General features: G+C 43.9%; 2 protein-coding genes across 4 annotated transcripts; one reads left to right on the forward strand and one right to left on the reverse strand.

Annotated features, from left to right (window-relative positions):
* Positions 1-4,442: 4,442 nt before the first annotated feature.
* On the reverse strand, positions 4,443-5,959 carry LOC120996539 (cytochrome c oxidase assembly factor 4 homolog, mitochondrial). Of its 3 annotated transcripts, none has more exons than XM_040426505.1 (2): positions 5,833-5,959; positions 4,443-4,918 (listed from the first exon to the last, which is right to left on the reverse strand). In XM_040426505.1, exons 1-2 carry the CDS (start codon positions 5,882-5,884, stop codon positions 4,644-4,646), a joined length of 327 nt encoding a protein of 108 aa, XP_040282439.1. In that variant the 5' UTR covers positions 5,885-5,959; the 3' UTR covers positions 4,443-4,643. The 3 variants fall into 3 exon arrangements, with proteins under 3 accessions (XP_040282439.1, XP_040282440.1, XP_040282441.1); XM_040426506.1 differs by having other exon boundaries at positions 5,767-5,898; XM_040426507.1 differs by having other exon boundaries at positions 5,771-5,888.
* A 13-nt stretch (positions 5,960-5,972) lies between these two features.
* PAAF1 (proteasomal ATPase associated factor 1) lies at positions 5,973-14,588 on the forward strand. The gene is made up of 12 exons (XM_040426504.1): positions 5,973-6,096; positions 7,644-7,684; positions 8,379-8,482; positions 8,559-8,648; positions 11,377-11,475; positions 11,711-11,861; positions 11,946-12,140; positions 12,257-12,348; positions 12,671-12,786; positions 12,961-13,043; positions 13,181-13,263; positions 14,162-14,588. Exons 1-12 carry the CDS (start codon positions 6,050-6,052, stop codon positions 14,237-14,239), a joined length of 1,179 nt encoding a protein of 392 aa, XP_040282438.1. The 5' UTR covers positions 5,973-6,049; the 3' UTR covers positions 14,240-14,588.
* The last annotated feature ends 3,644 nt before the right edge of the window (positions 14,589-18,232 follow it).

Consider the following 18,232-nt stretch of genomic DNA (forward strand, 5'->3'; position numbering starts at 1 on the left):
AGGAGCAGTATTATAGTAGTTATATTCTTGTACATAGGAGGCAGTATTATAGTAGTTATATTCTAGTACATAGGAGGCAGTATTATAGTAGTTATATTCTTGTACATAGGAGGCAGTATTATAGTAGTTATATTCTAGTACATAGGAGGCAGTATTATAGTAGTTATATTCTAGTACATAGGAGGCAGTATTATAGTAGTTATATTCCTGTACATAGCAGCAGTATTATAGTAGTTATATTCTTGTACATAGGAGCAGTATTATAGTAGTTATATTCTTGTACATAGGTGGCAGTATTATAGTAGTTATATTCTAGTACATAGGAGGCAGTATTATAGTAGTTATATTCTTGTACATAGGAGGCAGTATTATAGTAGTTATATTCTTGTACATAGGAGCAGTATTATAGTAGTTATATTCTTGTACATAGGAGCAGTATTATAGTAGTTATATTCTTGTACATAGGAGGCAGTATTATAGTAGTTATAGTCTAGTACATAGGAGGCAGTATTATAGTAGTTATATTCCTGTACATAGCAGCAGTATTATAGTAGTTATATTCTTGTACATAGGAGCAGTATTATAGTAGTTATATTCTTGTACATAGGAGGCAGTATTATAGTAGTTATATTCTTGTATATAGGAGCAGTATTATAGTAGTTATATTCTTGTACATAGGAGGCAGTATTATAGTAGTTATATTCTTGTACATAGGAGGCAGTATTATAGTAGTTATATTCTTGTACATAGGAGGCAGTATTATAGTAGTTATATTCTTGTACATAGGAGGCAGTATTATAGTAGTTATATTCTTGTACATAGGAGGTAGTATTATAGTAGTTATATTCTTGTACATAGGAGGCAGTATTATAGTAGTTATATTCTTGTACATAGGAGCAGTATTATAGTAGTTATATTCTTGTACATAGGAGGTAGTATTATAGTAGTTATATTCTTGTACATAGGAGCAGTATTATAGTAGTTATATTCTTGTACATAGGAGCAGTATTATAGTAGTTATATTCTTGTACATAGGAGGCAGTATTATAGTAGTTATATTCTTGTACATAGGGGGCAGTATTATAGTAGTTATATTCCTGTACACAGGAGCAGTATTATAGTAGTTATATACTTGTACATAGGAGGCAGTATTATAGTAGTTATATTCTTGTACATAGGAGGCAGTATTATAGTAGTTATATTCTTGTATATAGGAGCAGTATTATAGTAGTTATATTCTTGTACATAGGAGGCAGTATTATAGTAGTTATATTCTTGTACATAGGAGGCAGTATTATAGTAGTTATATTCTTGTACATAGGAGGCAGTATTATAGTAGTTATATTCTTGTACATAGGAGGCAGTATTATAGTAGTTATATTCTTGTACATAGGAGGCAGTATTATAGTAGTTATATTCTTGTACATAGGAGGTAGTATTATAGTAGTTATATTCTTGTACATAGGAGGCAGTATTATAGTAGTTATATTCTTGTACATAGGAGCAGTATTATAGTAGTTATATTCTTGTACATAGGAGCAGTATTATAGTAGTTATATTCTTGTACATAGGAGGCAGTATTATAGTAGTTATATTTTTCTTTTAGAAGTCTTTTTTTTTTCCAAAAAAAACAAAACCAAATAAATAAATACATGCAGGTGTTATAGAGATAAGTACATTGAAATCTGCCATGTGTGAACTAATTAGACTACATTCACAACTGAAAAATGTCTGTCTCACAACTGTTGTAAGAACTATTGTAGTCTATGGTGTTATTCATATGGCACTTTTTTAATGGTCTGTGAATAATGGCTGTCAGAAATTAGGCCATGTCCTATTTTGTCCGTTATCACTGACAGACAGCCCCCACATATTTGAAGGGGACCGTTATTAACAGTCATTTTCTCAGAAAGGCATCAATGTTAAAAACAAACTGTCCTGCTGTTTTTTTTCCCACTGTCTTGTGAATTTCGCCTAATAGAGGTAAATCTGGCTGTACACATAAGATAGCGGCTGGGAGAACAGTCCTGTAATGAAGCTATTTCTCCAGCCTCGTGTTAATTTGTATTTCCACGAGGCGAGGGGGAAAAGCCGCTTCCAGATAGCTATAGGAGTGAAAACCAAAATGACAGCATTAGCAGAACTTCAACAGGAGATATCACTGTTAGAAATCGAGTTAGGAATAAAAGCGGTAAAACCTGCTTTCACTTTCAGCTGCATTCCCTGGATCCTGATTTCTAACATGTACTGAAGATGATGCTTTCAAACAACACCAGGCCCATGTCTGTAGCTGCTACCAAACCGGAGATATGAGCAGATAAAGCAGTCTGGAGGTGGAGAGGGAGCAGCTGCAGAGCTGACAGCTGCAGGAGGAAAGGAAAAATATATAGAAATTTGACATTATCATCACTGTAAAGAACCACTTTATAAAATTAAGTTAGTTATACCACACGGCAAATAAATTTAAAAAAAAACGAAACTATAAAAAAATAAAATAAAAACAGTAAAAAAAAACTGTAAATAAATTATACAAAGTAATGTAAAAATTGCTTTTTCTTTTTAATCTTTCCTTCGCAAATTAAATAATAAAATGTATTTAATGCACTATATATACCCCAAAATGGTTCCTAAAAAAACCTACAACTCAACACAAAATTTAAAAAAAATATTAATTTTTTTTCTTCAAATTTATTATTAAGTTTAGACTGCGGGCACACAAAGCGGGAACACGTTACCGGTCCTAAAGGCTAAAATGTTGTCACTAAGCGGTTAAAATGCAATTGTCTTCCCTGAGTTAAGAGTTACTGCATTAAGGCTGCGTTCACACGAGCGTGTCCGGATTAGTTCCGGATGCGTCCCGGTGTGTTGCGGCAAACCCGCGCGAGTAGGAATGCAATTGCAGTCAGTTTTGACTGCGATTGCGTTCCGATGTTCAGTTTTTATCGTGCGTGTGCAATGTGTTTTGCACGCGCGTGATAAAAAACCGACTGTGGTACCCAGACCCGAACTTCTTCACAGAAGTTCAGGTTTGGGTTCGGTGTTGTGTAGATATTATTATTTTCCCTTATAACATGGTTATAGGGGAAAATAATAGCATTCTGAAAACTGAATGCATAGTAAGTGATCAGTTGAGGGTTAAAAAAAATAAAAAAAATTAACTCACCTTCTCCGTTTGTTCGCGTAAGTCCCGGTCTCTTCTTTACTTCTCAAAAGATGAACTATGGGCTAAAGGACCTTTGGTGACGTCAGATCACATGCTCCAATCACATGGTCCATCACCGCGGTGATGGACCATGTGATTGGAGCATGTGATCTTACGTCACCAAAGGTCCTTTAGCCCATAGTTCATCTTTTGAGAAGTAAAGAAGAGACCGGGACTTACGCGAACAAACGGAGAAGGTGAGTTAATTTTTTTTATTTTTTTTAACCCTCAACTGATCACTTACTATGCATTCTGTTTTCAGAATGCTATTATTTTCCCTTATAACCATGTTATAAGGGAAAATAATACAGTGAATAGACTGTCACCTAGCAACCATGCGTGAAAATCCCACAGCATCCGCACTTGCTTGCGGATGCTTGCGATTTTCACGCAACCCCATTCACTTCTATAGGGCCTGCGTTGCGTGAAAAACGCAGAATATAGAGCATGCTGCGATTTTTACGCAACGCACAAGTGACGCGTGAAAATCACCGCTCATCTGAACAGCCCCATAGAAATGAATGGGTCAGGATTCAGTGCAGGTGCAATACGTTCACCTACCGCATTGCACCCGCGCGGAATACTCGCCCGTGTGAACGCAGCCTGAGGCTGCATTCGCACGAACGTATTTTGTTTCCGTGTCCGTTCCGTTTTATTTGCGGATTGGATGAGAACCCATTCCTTACAACGGGTCCGCAAAAAATGCGGACAGCACTCCCGTGTGCTATCCGTATGTCCGTTCCGTAGCCCCGCAAAAACATAGAACATGTCCTATTCTTGTCCGTTTTGCGGACAGAGATAGGCATTGTTACAATGGATCCGCAAAAAAAAAAAATCGGATGCCGTATAGACTTTTTTTTTTTTTCATACGGTCGTGTAGCCAAAAAAGGTGACATTTTTTGGAGGGTTTTTCCCAATTTGAATGTGAGTGAGGAGGTTACGGCGGGCGCCCCCATCGCTGTACACGAAGGGTGGGATCTTCACAACTGCTGACGATAGTAAAAAACTTCCTGTAGGAAGAGCGCAGCTCTGGAGCACAAACTGAGGCGTTCTCAAGACACTATTCGGAGTAAGGGAAAAAATACACAGAAGATTTTCCTTTTATTTGGAAGGAGAGACCCTGCGGTGATCTTGGTGACACAGGTAACGCACCCACCCTCCCAGTCACACCACTTTTCTCAGACCCGGACTGGTATCTGTGCTTTGTTATGCTTTTCCACTTCCTTGCCAATGGTTTGCCTTGTGTCAGTCTCTACTGTAGTTCTTGCATTGTGTTCATTAATCAAGATGCTTGGTATGAACAGTCCCTTATCCCCTCCCAGTTTGGAAAGTGCAACTGTCATTATATGAATATATATATATATAATAGAGAGGTGTATCATTCCTAGTCCCAGGCGCCGGTCATGTGATCCCGGACACGGTACGGTAGACGCCATGAAGGCTAGGAATCGGTTTGTGGCCCCCTCTTCTTCTTCTTCAGTTCCTCCATCCTCCCCTTCTGATAGTCCTGCATGCAGTTCCTGAAGTCCCGCACTTGGTCCTGGCAGCGCCTCCAGTCCTGGTGCTCGGCCATACACTCCTGCACCGCATAGTGAAAGGCCGTACAGCCGGTCCGCGAGATCATCTCATCCACCGGATCCGCCTCCTCCTCCTCCTCCTTCTGCGGCGGCTTGCGGCTGCGGTTGTGAGGCTGAGGCGCGGGGGCGGACATGTTTACTGCAGAACAACAGAGAAACAAATGAATGAGGACGGCTTCCCCGGGATCCTGAACGGCAACCCTGACTTTACACAGGGAACCAGAAAAGGAGGATGCAGGAAAGCTGGGTGACAACTACTGTGGTGGCCATAGTGGCGGTCACCCAGCTTTCCCAAACATCTACATATGCAGCAACCAGAGGAACTTACGCCCTTTAGGCATCCAGGAAAGCTGGGTGACCGCCCCATGGAGGCTCTATTCACTGCCTTATAGCTTAGAAACCGATGATTTTTGGATTTTAAGTTAAATTCCCCAAATGTTTGCGTTAAATCGCAGTATAATGAAAAGTTTTGAACCTTCCGAATATACTTTGCGTTCGATTTCTGGCTATTTGCAAGACCTCTGCTTGCAGTCAGTGAACGTAAACGCCATTATTGACATTCAGAGGTTAAAACTTCCCACAGCAGAGGATCCGTTACCATCATATCCAGTCAAGAAAATCCTCTAAGAACTGAACACATCAGTAGTGCAAATATCTGATGGTTTGTTACAATGTATCAGTCTGGAGTTCCCAGAGGATTGTCCAGACCGGATACAATGTAACAAACCCTCAGCTTGTGAAAGTATTAGCCCTGTATGGTTTTCAATTCACTGACAACAAGCGGAAATCTGGAAGAGGTTAATCAACTGAATCACAAAAGTATATTAGAAACTTGCAGAACTTTTATTAAACACATAAAATAGGAAAGTACTCGTCTAAGTTTCCCGGATAGGCCCGTTTACATAGTGTGTGCTGGGACTTGTGGTTCTACAATGAAACATGCATTGCACAGTGGTCTATACAGGACACATGAAAAAGGGGTCTTACCTACATCAGACCCGTCTTTCCCGTGTGTCACTGTGTCCTCTCGGCCTTATAACACTTTTGTTTTACCTCTTCCGCAATTGTCTGCGGTTTCCCTGTCTGAAGCACCGGCGGACGCCATTTTCTCGTAGCCCGAGTGTCATTACATTGCCCGCAGCTGGAGAGGAAGTGGCCAGAGACACCTAGTGGCCATGCGCGGCGACCTCTTGGTGGCGAGAGCATTCTACTTCCCGTTCAGTCGGTTTCCGGTCTCCAGTCAGTGTCGCCTGCTTCTGCCTGCACCAACATGGCCGCCAGGATTTACCTACAGAGTGACTGGGCTCACAGCTTGAGGTGGGGGCTGCAAGTGAGAGGGGTGGGAACTGGTTCAGTCATAGACGTCCTTTACTGTTGTCGTCCTCTATTAGTTTGTTCAACTACAACTCCCTTATCTATCTGCTGGGAGTTGTAGTTTCACAGCATTCGGACGTATTGTCTGCACAATATTATGTTGATATTTTCTGGTGTTGTGTTTGCCCCTGCGCCATTTTATGTAGAAGCTTCTCTTAGATCTGAGGGTGTAGGACGTCCTGTCCAGATGGCGGTTTTCACGTGGATTTCGGTGCGTTTCCACCCTGTAAACAGCGTGCCGTCCACGTGGGGATATATTTTTTTGTGGATTTTTTATTTTTTTGTACTCCGCGCTCAGATTAGCCCTTCGGATCTGCTGCAGAAATCCGAGGCTCGGCCGTTGACTGGAGCGGCAGATTTTTTCCCACGGAAAAACGGATATCATTCACGGATTTCTATAGGAGCGCCTGAAATGAAAATGAATCCGTCAGGGGTGGATGGGGAACGTAAGGTGGCCCTGAAATAAAAGCCTAAATGTGGCCCCCCCCCCCCCCCCCTGCCATGTTGTAGGCGGGTCCAAATTGATAGAAGGTGGGGCAATGCAAGTAGGCGGAGTCAGTAGTACCAAAGTACAGCCCCGGCGGAACTAAGTACCGTAGAGCAGCACAAAATACCGCCCCTCTGTGCTGGCCATCAACAGCTGCCACATTCTGTCCATGTCCGACTGTGTCACCGTCCTGAGGACAGTTGAATTCAGGAGGACACCTGCAGCCAGGGTCGGACTGGGGTTCCTGGGGCCCACCAGAGGAAATTATTCTCGGGGGCCCAACCTCCATATCATCAACAATGTCTCATAGGTTTTTATTCAAAGAAATAGATTGGCTCCAAATGTTTTTCTTTTCCTCTGGACCTTTGGGGCCCGATATGGTATGAGGGCCCCGAGTATTCTCCGGTGGGATAGTCTGACGTTGTCTGCGACCACCGGCCAGATACATGACTACCTGACCGCTCCCACTGAGAGCAGCAGAGCATGGTGTACTTGACCAGGGGCAGTAAGGAGGTCCTGGGCGGACCCCTGGGCATCGGCCCACAAGGAAATTTCCCTATAGGATCTGTGGTCAGTCTGCCCCTGGAATTTTTTTTTTTTTTTGGGGGGTGTGGGGTGGAGAATTATGAGAGCAGTGTAAAATTTAAAAAGAAAAACGGCGTGCACAAAAATTTGCACTTTTTTACAGAAGTCATATAATAAATCTCCCCCCAGATCTTTGCTGTTTTTTACTTTATATTTTTGGTGTTCAATAAAAAAAAAGTTGTCATAATTGGAAACGTATTATTTTTTTATTTTTTTTTACTCGCTTACGCCAAATAGTTTGTGAATGTGGCCCATCGCTATTGCCATATACTCTTATTTACATCCAAGGACTGAAACCTAATACTTCTCTCAGCTGAGGGGTTGTTACCTTGTACCCACCGTGGCTCCCATAGATATCCAGCCATGTCCCGGCATTAACTCCTTCATGGTTTTTTTTTCTTCCCCTTTTGTCTTCCAGGAAGGTGGAAGGAGAGGCGTGGGTGTCGTGTAAGATCCCAGGTAAGACGGATTCTGCTGTATGTTTGCTCAGCAGCCTCTCCTGCAGGGAAGATGTAGTATTACACTGCAGACGTGTAATACGTGGACGGGTCCAACTCGGCGGCTATCCACTTTGGCTCGTAGAGGGCAGCAATAAGTGGGAGATCCCATATGTCACAGGGTATATGGTTATATGGTGAGATAACCCCTGTAATACTCTGTTCACACTGGCAAAAACCTAACGGATCCAGCGCACCAGTATAGGTCACTGGGGGTGGAAGGATCCTGTAAAAAACAGAAACCATGACACCAGTGAATTAAAGGGCATCTGTCAGCAGTTTTGTACCTATGACACTAGCTGACCTATTACATGTGCACTTGGCAGTTGAAGACATCTGTGTTGGTCCCATTGTCATATGTGCCCTCATTGCTGAGAAAAATGATGTTTTATTATATGCAAATGAGCTTCTGAGAGCATCGGGGGCGTTGCCATTGCTCCTAGAGGCTCTGCTCTCTGTGTAACTGCTGTGCCCTCTGCACTGTGACTGACGGGATCAAGCGTTATAATGTTTTCACTGCCTGGTCCTGTCAATCAAAGTGCAGAGGGTGCGTCAGTTGCAGAGAGAGCTGAGACTCTAGGTGTAATGGCAACCCAGGTTGCATTTATAGAAGCAGCACATTAGATTGGTGCGTTCACTTACCTCATGTCTTACAGGGAAGCCCACGGTCTACGGCACCCTGAAGTGTGGAGGGATCGGCCCAGGTGGGATCCCGGAAATCACATCTTCGGAGGAGTTTTCGGTCCTTGAAGTCACTAAGGTTTGATATTTTGTCGGATTATGTGACCGTTCGGTCAGACGTCGTGAGGTATGACCGGTGATTATATGTTCCACAGAAGAGTCTCCTCGTCTCCTGTCCTGCCGAGAACATCTCCAGTAAATTTCTGGCTCCTTACACCAGCTTCTCAAGAGTCCACCAGAAAAGTGTACGGTATTTTTACTCCTTTCCTGTCACTGACAATCGGATACTGGGTAAATTAGGACCATGTTCTTCACTTACCTTCCTGTGTGCTGAGTGTCGCCCCCTGCTGAGTAGTACGCTTTCTTGGAGCTACCAAGACGAGCAAGGGAAAAGGAGGTGACAGCTCTTCATGGCACATTTCTGTCTCCCATAAATTAAATATTCTCAAGTTCTTAGAGAATGTACACCTGGAATCAGCTATGGTGAAACTTCCACTCCCAGCATGTACACCTGCTTTATTGTTGGGAGTTGTAGTTTCACAACAGCTGGATTGCCAGAGGTTGCTGATACTTGATGTACACTATATGGAGAATAGTATCGGGCCCCTACGTCTTAATAATTGAAAGTAGGAGTTTCATTCAGTGCCATTACCACAGGTGTATAACATCCAGCCCCCGGACATGCAGTCTGCCATTAACACAGGTGTTACATCCAGTCCCTGGCCATGTATGTATGACATCCATTAACGTCAGCTCAAAGACTGTACTCTGCTGTGTCGGGAGCTTCATGACATTGTGCAGCTGGAAGTCTGGTGGAGTAGAGATAACGTTATGGTTTTTTTCATGGAGTCAGCCTTGGGAAAGCCCCCTTTTCTGTTCTAGCATGACTGTGCCCCAGTGCACAAAGCAAGGTCCAAAAAGGCCTGGTTGGAGAACTCTGGTGTGACGAACTTGATCAGCAGCACAGAGCTCTGACATCAGCCCCATCCAACACCTTTCTGATGAACTAGAACGGAGATTGTGAGCCAGGCCTCTCCTCCAACATCCGTATCAGATCCCACAAATGCTCTACTGCATGAATGAGAAAATATTTCCACGGACACCCTCCAACATCTGGTAGAAAGCCAGAGGAGCAAAGGGGGAACAAAGTACATATTAACTCCTGTGGATGTAGAATGTGATGTCATAAAAGCTCCTGGAGGTGGAATGTGTAGGTCCCAATAGTTTTCTCCATAAAGAGTTTCTAATACTGCCTCCTACGTACAGGAATATAACTACTATAATACTGCTCCTATGTACAAGAATATAACTACTATAATACTGCCTCCTATGTACAAGAATATAACTACTATAATACTGCCTCCTATGTACAAGAATATAACTACTATAATACTGCCTCCTATGTACAAGAATATAACTACTATAATACTGCCTCCTATGTACAAGAATATAACTACTATAATACTGCTCCTATGTACAAGAATATAACTACTATAATACTGCTCCTATATACAAGAATATAACTACTATAATACTGCTCCTATGTACAAGAATATAACTACTATAATACTGCTCCTATGTACAAGAATATAACTACTATAATACTGCCTCCTATGTACAAGAATATAACTACTATAATACTGCCTCCTATGTACAAGAATATAACTACTATAATACTGCTCCTATGTACAAGAATATAACTACTATAATACTGCTCCTATGTACAAGAATATAACTACTATAATACTGCTCCTATGTACAAGAATATAACTACTATAATACTGCTCCTATGTACAAGAATATAACTACTATAATACTGCTCCTATATACAAGAATATAACTACTATAATACTGCTCCTATGTACAAGAATATAACTACTATAATACTGCTCCTATGTACAAGAATATAACTACTATAATACTGCTCCTATGTACAAGAATATAACTACTATAATACTGCTCCTATGTACAATAATATAACTACTATAATACTGCTCCTATGTACAAAAATATAACTACTATAATACTGCTCCTATGTACAAGAATATAACTACTATAATACTGCTCCTATGTACAAGAATATAACTACTATAATACTGCCTCCTATGTACAAGAATATAACTACTATAATACTGCCTCCTATGTACAAGAATATAACTACTATAATACTACCTCCTATGTACAAGAATATAACTACTATAATACTGCCTCCTATGTACAAGAATATAACTACTATAATACTGCTCCTATGTACAAGAATATAACTACTATAATACTGCTCCTATGTACAAGAATATAACTACTATAATACTGCTCCTATGTACAAGAATATAACTACTATAATACTGCATCCTATATACAAGAATATAACTACTATAATACTGCCTCCTATGTACAAGAATATAACTACTATAATACTGCCTCCTATGTACAAGAATATAACTACTATAATACTGCCTCCTATGTACAAGAATATAACTACTATAATACTGCCTCCTATGTACAAGAATATAACTACTATAATACTGCTCCTATGTACAAGAATATAACTACTATAATACTGCCTCCTATGTACAAGAATATAACTACTATAATACTGCCTCCTATGTACAAGAATATAACTACTATAATACTGCTCCTATGTACAAGAATATAACTACTATAATACTGCCTCCTATGTACAAGAATATAACTACTATAATACTGCTCCTATATACTAGAATATAACTACTATAATACTGATTCCTATGTACAAGAATATAACTACTATAATACTGCCTCCTATGTACAAGAATATAACTACTATAATACTGCCTCCTATGTACAAGAATATAACTACTATAATACTGCCTCCTATGTACAAGAATATAACTACTATAATACTGCTCCTATGTACAGGAATATAACTACTATAATACTGCTCCTATGTACAAGAATATAACTGCTATAATACTGCACTGGTTATGTTTGCAGGTCACATGTCTTGATCTTTCCTGTGGGGGGGGACTCGGCGTCTCCACCAGTACAGATGGCTCGATGAAGATCTGGCAGACCAATAATGGAGAGACACGAGTAAGACTTCTGCTGGGACGTGATTTCCGTGTATTATGTACAGTATTTTTCACTCTGGTTTCTTCCTGCAGTTTCTGTCGTGTGTGAATGTGGCCATTAAAGGGGTTCTACAGTTACTCCCACGTTTAGAGCACTTGACTGCCGTTTGCTGTTTTCCGCCAAGTATATCTTACGTTAATGGAAGGTTTCTTTAAATGTAAAGTCTTCAGGGTTTGGACTTTCTTGTCTTCCTCAGAGAGTCCTAGAAGGTCACGTCTATGACGTCAATTGCTGCATGTTCTTCCCTTCTGGTATGGTGGTCCTAAGTGGTGGCATGGACGCACAGGTGAAGATCTGGTCTGTGGAGGATGCCAGCTGCCCGGTCACCTTTAAAGGACATAAAGCAGGTAGGTTACCGCCATACTTACTGCAGTCCCAGGGTTCATTGCCTTTGTGGTCGTCTATTGGAATCTGATGTATTACCTCGCCAGGTATCCTGGATTTGGCCGTGGTCGATCGGGGAAGAAACGTTGCGTCCTGTTCCAGAGATGGTACGGCCAGATTATGGGACTGCGGTAAATCCACGTGCCTTGCCGTTGTGGCGGACTGCGGGGCCGCCATTAACGGGATCTCCGTCGGTGTTGCTGATAACACCATAGACCTGGGAACTCCAGAAACTCCCCCGAGTAAGTGCAAGAGGGAGGATCAGACTACACGCAGGCTTCACTCGTAGTCTGTAACCATGGAAACATATAGGTCTGCAGAGGAATTGTGATCTGTAAATTCTCATAATTGGCTGCAGGTGACCGGGAAATAGGAACTGAAGGAAAGTTACTGCTGCTGGCGAGAGAGGATAAGAAGCTGGAGGGCGTGAGTCTGCAGAGCCGCCAATCCGTAAGTCACTGCTCGGAGTGCCTGATACGCTGTCCAATATGGCGGACAGCTGATGGAGAGTTCATGCTCCGAATCCCCTCCACATAGATTTCGAGTTAGATGATAGAATTCTGTTTACCTGGTGCCGCCACTAGGGGGAGCTCACCACATACTAAATTATGCTGCTCCCCATAGCAGTGACCTCCCCCTAGTGGTAAAAGAGAGGTTTTAGAATATAATGCCGTCAGGGCCGTTTCCAGGTACTAGGACCCTCCCCTCCTGAGCACAGTCCTCATCTACAGTTTCCATGGCTGACCTGCACCCTCGTCCGCCATCATTGCAGGTCTTCACCTTTGACGGCTCCGATTCCTTTAATTGCTGCACTTTCCTCTTCGGCGTGAACATCTTAGGAGGGAGTCAGGACGGTAACATCTACCAGCTGGACCTCAGGAACACAAAGTAAGTGTCACTGCGCTGGGGCAGGACGGTGGCTCAGTGGTTAGCACTGGTGCCTCACCGCGCCGTGGCCCTGGATTCAACATCTGCATAGAGTTTGTATGTTCTCCCCGTGTTTATGAGACCGTAAGATGCCGCCGCTGCATGTGTCGTTTTTTTAAAAATGTATTTTTTCAGAGTCCCTGTGCAGGTCGTGTCCAAGTCAGGGGCACCGGTTCTATCGCTGGCGCCGTTCAGGGAAGGTTTCATCGCCAGTCAAGGTACGGAGTCTGCAGCACCTGCTAATATAGCATATAACATTTCTAGTGTATACATATGGCGGTACTATTTTGCTGCATTACGACCTTGCCTTATGTCTCAGAATCACACGATGAATTCTCTGCCATCTTTTCTCCAGGGGACGGGACGTGCTTCATCCTCCAGCAGGATCTAGATCATGTTCTGGAGCTGACGGAACCAGACTGTGACCCCGTGTACAAGGTAAGAGACTCCGCACAGGGTGAGAGAGGTGACCCCCAAACCAGCCCTGGAACTAGCAGTGGAATCGGATTCCCTTTCCTGAACTGGATCCTTGGGTGGGAGGGGAGGTAAAGTGATCGATCCTCTAGATAGTCCATTAGTCCGGCTGGCACCTCGAAGGTATGGAGTCCACTGTATAACTGTTGGGTTTTGATGAGCAGAGTACAGTGGAAGAAGTTCTGCCCCCAGCAGCACAGAGGATTTTAGGAGAAGCGTATGCCGATCTTATGGGAGATCACAGACTGAGAGTTACTTAGTGAAAGGATCAGGATGTCCCAGCAGCACAGAGTTTTTAAGGATAGGATAGTGCTGCTCTTTTGGGATCTGACATTTATATAATCTATGGAGCAGGGTCTCCCAGCAGCACAGAGTCTTTAAGGGGAGGAGTTTTCTGCTCCCGTATGTCAAAAGGACAGTAATTGGAAGCAATGTCTTGCCGAGGAACAGAACAGACATAAGTGCAGGGGTTAATGACTGAAGGAATAAAGTCTCAACAGCACAGAGTATTTAAGAAGAGAAGAGTGCAGATCGAGTGATGGGTCACAGACTGAGGGTTAAATAATGGTGGAAGCATGGTCCCCAGCAGCACAGAGTATTTCAGGAGCGGAATGGGCATGTGTAGTCTGAGATCGGTATTACATAGAGGTCCCAGCAGTACAGAGTATTTCAGGAATGGAGTGGGAGGTCACAGCGTGTTACATAGTAGTCCCCAGCAGTGCAGAGTATTTTAGGAGTGGAGTGGGCTCATCTTCTAGTGGGAGGTCAGAGTGTTACGTAGCGCTCCCCAGCAGTACAGAGTATTTCAGGTGAGCAGTGTGTTGACACCTTGTAGATTTATTCCCAGTCTTTCTCTCTGCAGGTCGCAGTCTCTGAGAAGTTTGCCTATACTTGCTGCAGGGACGGGATTATCCGCAAATACCAGCTGACCGATCTCTGAGGAGCGTGTACTGGGAGCACTGGTCAGTCGGACCTGCCTGTGGACATTGAGAGAGTGAAATGGCTTATTGGATGCAGTCGGAGTGCTGCTTTATGTTATCAGAGCCGCGCATACATCGCTCGGCCTGGGCGCTGCCTTCAGATGGGTGTTCCCACATTATAATACCGCCAGATTGTGCCATCGCTGTATGGTCTGTGGAGGGCCAGCCTCTTGGCCTCCCACTGTTTGAGAGTGGAGGGGTCACCAAGCTGTGCATCCCATCTAGGGTATATCCTCATGAAACTGACACACTGTGACAAATCTGCAGCTCGTTACCGTGCCAGCAAAGTGGATGAGATTTTAAGAAATCGTATCTACACTCTGCCAAAAAAAATCTTCAGCGTAAATTCACCTGCGGTGCGGAATGCAGTGCACAGACTTTGCTTTTCAGATGTGGAACGTTTATCTCTGCTTGCTGTCACTGAATAGAAACATTTATGAAGGCCATTAGTTCTCACAGCTGAGGATTTGTTACAGTTGTATCCGGTGTAGACAATCCTCTGTAAGGCGAACACGTCAGCATCGGAAATCTTGTGTCTTAATAGTTTGTTACAATGTGTCAGTAAAACATATTCTGGAGTCCGGACTATTTATAACGCTGAGGATTGAATAGACTGGATACAACTGCAACAACCCCTCAGCTGTGAGCAGTGTTAGGTCTTTTACCGGCTTTTCAACCTCTGTAGCTGAACAGGAATGTTCTTATTCAATGGCAGCAAGCAGAGATTTTGAAAATGGTGAGGAATTGAAGCACAATGTCAGAAAGCTGTGGAACAATTCTTGATTCCGCTCATAAATCTGCTCTGTCCGCTTAAGCCGCCGCTTTGTCACATGACCGGACGTCTCCACTGGAGCCGAGAATTCTCTGGGATGGGAGAAAATTCCAAAATTTGGGAATGTCAATTTTGTATGTATTTAAACAAAAAGAGTTAAATATTCAATTTCTGGCATTAAAAATGTATGTTCTCTACCAATGTGTCGCTGCTTTCGCCGATGGAAGGATCCTCACCAGATCAGCTTCCTCCTTCCGTCAAACCACTTAGGGACCTGGGTCTCTAGTGACTGCAGCATATAAGGGGTTAAACAGCCAGGATCAGAAGGATCCCGTCCTAGCCGGATGCAGGCTGCTAGAGCTGGGCTACGTCCAAACCAAGGCCTACTAGCGCTCAACACCCATTGTCAAGATCTTTAAATGCTGTCAGTCTAGTTTTGCAGAAACATCTGATGATTTGTTACAGTGTATCAGTAAGTGTGAGCTAAGCTTTGAGTCCAGGAGCAGAGAGAGAGAGGACTGTAGAGAAAAGAGAGAGCAGACCGGAGGGAAGAGAGTGACTAGAGAGGAGAGAGAGCAGGCTGCAGAGAGGAGGGAAGAGAGTGACTATAGGGGAGAGATAGCAGGCTGCAGAGAGGAGGAGAGAGTGACTATAGGGGAGAGAGAGGAGGGAAGAGAGTGACTATAGGGGAGAGAGAGCAGGCTGCAGAGAGGAGGGAAGAGAGTGACTATAGGGGAGAGAGAGCAGGCTGCAGAGAGGAGGGAAGAGAGTGACTAGAGGGGAGAGAGAGCAGGCTGCAGAGAGGAGGGAAGAGAGTGACTAGAGGGGAGAGAGAGCAGGCTGCAGAGAGGAGGAGAGAGTGACTATAGGGGAGAGAGAGGAGGGAAGAGAGTGACTATAGGGGAGAGAGAGGAGGGAAGAGAGTGACTATAGGGGAGAGAGAGCAGGCTGCAGAGAGGAGGGAAGAGAGTGACTATAGGGGAGAGAGAGCAGGCTGCAGAGAGGAGGGAAGAGAGTGACTAGAGGGGAGAGAGAGCAGGCTGCAGAGAGGAGGGAAGAGAGTGACTAGAGGGGAGAGATAGGAGGAAAGAGAGTGACTAAAGGGGAGAGAGAGCAGGCTGCAGAGAGGAGGGAAGAGAGAAGTGTAGGAGAAAGAAAGCTGAAGGTATAGAGGGAGAAGAGAGCTGAAAGAGAATAGAAGACAAAAAGAGAGCTGAGACTATAGAGAGGGATAGAGAAGAGAGAGCTGACAATATAGAGAAGGGGAGAGAAGAGAGAATATAGAGAGGGGGAGAGAAGAGAGAGCTGAGAGAATATAGAGAGGGGGAGAGAAGAGAGCTGAGAGAATATAGAGAGGGGGAGAGAAGAGAGCTGAGAGAATATAGAGAGGGGGAGAGAAGAGAGCTGAGAATATAGAGAGGGGGAGAGAAGAGAGCTGAGAATATAGAGAGAGGGAGAGAAGAGAGCTGAGAATATAGAGAGGGGGAGAGAAGAGAGAGCTGAGAATATAGAGGGGGAGAGAAGAGAGCTGAGAATATAGAGGGGGAGAGAAGAGAGCTGAGAATATAGAGAGGGGGAGAGAAGAGAGCTGAGAATATAGAGAGGGGGAGAGAAGAGAGCTGAGAATATAGAGAGGGGGAGGGAAGAGAGCTGAGAATATAGAGAGGGGGAGGGAAGAGAGCTGAGAATATAGAGAGGGGGAGGGAAGAGAGCTGAGAATATAGAGAGGGGGAGGGAAGAGAGCTGAGAATATAGAGAGGGGGAGGGAAGAGAGCTGAGAATATAGAGGGATAGAGAAGAGAGAGCTGAGAATATATAGAGAGAGAGAGCTGAGACTATAGAGAGGGGGAGTGAGAGCTGAGACTATAGAGAGGGGGAGAGAGAGCTGAGACTATAGAGAGGGGGAGAGAAGAGAGCTGAGAATATAGAGAGGGGGAGAGAAGAGAGCTGAGAATATAGAGAGGGGGAGAGAAGAGAGCTGAGAATATAGAGAGGGGGAGAGAAGAGAGCTGAGAATATAGAGAGGGGGAGAGAAGAGAGCTGAGAATATAGAGAGGGGGAGAGAAGAGAGCTGAGAATATAGAGAGGGGGAGAGAAGAGAGCTGAGAATATAGAGAGGGGGAGAGAAGAGAGCTGAGAATATAGAGAGGGGGAGAGAAGAGAGCTGAGAATATAGAGAGGGGGAGAGAAGAGAGAGCTGAGAATATGGAGAGAAGAGCTGAGAATATAGAGAGGGGGAGAGAAGAGAGAGCTGAGAATATAGAGAGGGGGAGAGAAGAGAGAGCTGAGAGTATAGAGAGGGGGAGAGAAGAGAGAGCTGAGAGTATAGAGGGAGAGAGCTGAGAGTATAGAGGGGGGAGAGAAGAGAGCTGAGAATATAGAGGGGGGAGAGAAGAGAGCTGAGAATATAGAAAGGGGGAGAGAAGAGAGAGCTGAGAATATAGAGAGGGGGAGAGAAGAGAGAGCTGAGAATATAGAGAGGGGGAGAGAAAAGAGAGCTGAGAATATAGAGGGGGGAGAGAAGAGAGCTGAGAATATAGAGGGGGGGAGAGAAGAGAGCTGAGAATATAGAGAGGGGGAGGGAAGAGAGCTGAGAATATAGAGGGATAGAGAAGTGAGCTGAGAATATAGAGGGGGAGAGAAGAGAGCTGAGAATATAGAGAGGGGGAGAGAAGAGAGAGCTGAGAATATAGAGAGGGGGAGAGAAGAGAGAGAGCTGAGAATATAGAGAGGGGAGAGAAGAAAGCTGAGAATATAGAGGGGAGAGAAGAGAGCTGAGAATATAGAGGGAGAGAAGAGAGCTGAGAATATAGAGGGAGAGAGCTGAGAATATAGAGAGGGGGAGAGAAGAGAGCTGAGAATATAGAGGGGGAGAGAAGAGAGAGCTGAGAGTATAGAGAGGGGGAGAGAAGAGAGCTGAGAATATAGAGAGGGGGAGAGAAGAGAGCTGAGAATATAGAGAGGGAGAGAAGAGAGAGCTGAGAATATAGAGAGGGAGAGAGAAGAGAGCTGAGAATATAGAGAGGGGGAGAGAAGAGAGCTGAGAATATAGAAAGGGGGAGAGAAGAGAGAGCTGAGAATATAGAAAGGGGGAGAGAAGAGAGAGCTGAGAATATAGAGAGGGGGAGAGAAGAGAGCTGAGAATATAGAGGGGGAGAGAAGAGAGAGAGCTGAGAATATA

The sequence above is a fragment of the Bufo bufo genome, chromosome 3 (assembly GCF_905171765.1).
Source record: "Bufo bufo chromosome 3, aBufBuf1.1, whole genome shotgun sequence".
Taxonomy (NCBI): domain Eukaryota; kingdom Metazoa; phylum Chordata; class Amphibia; order Anura; family Bufonidae; genus Bufo; species Bufo bufo.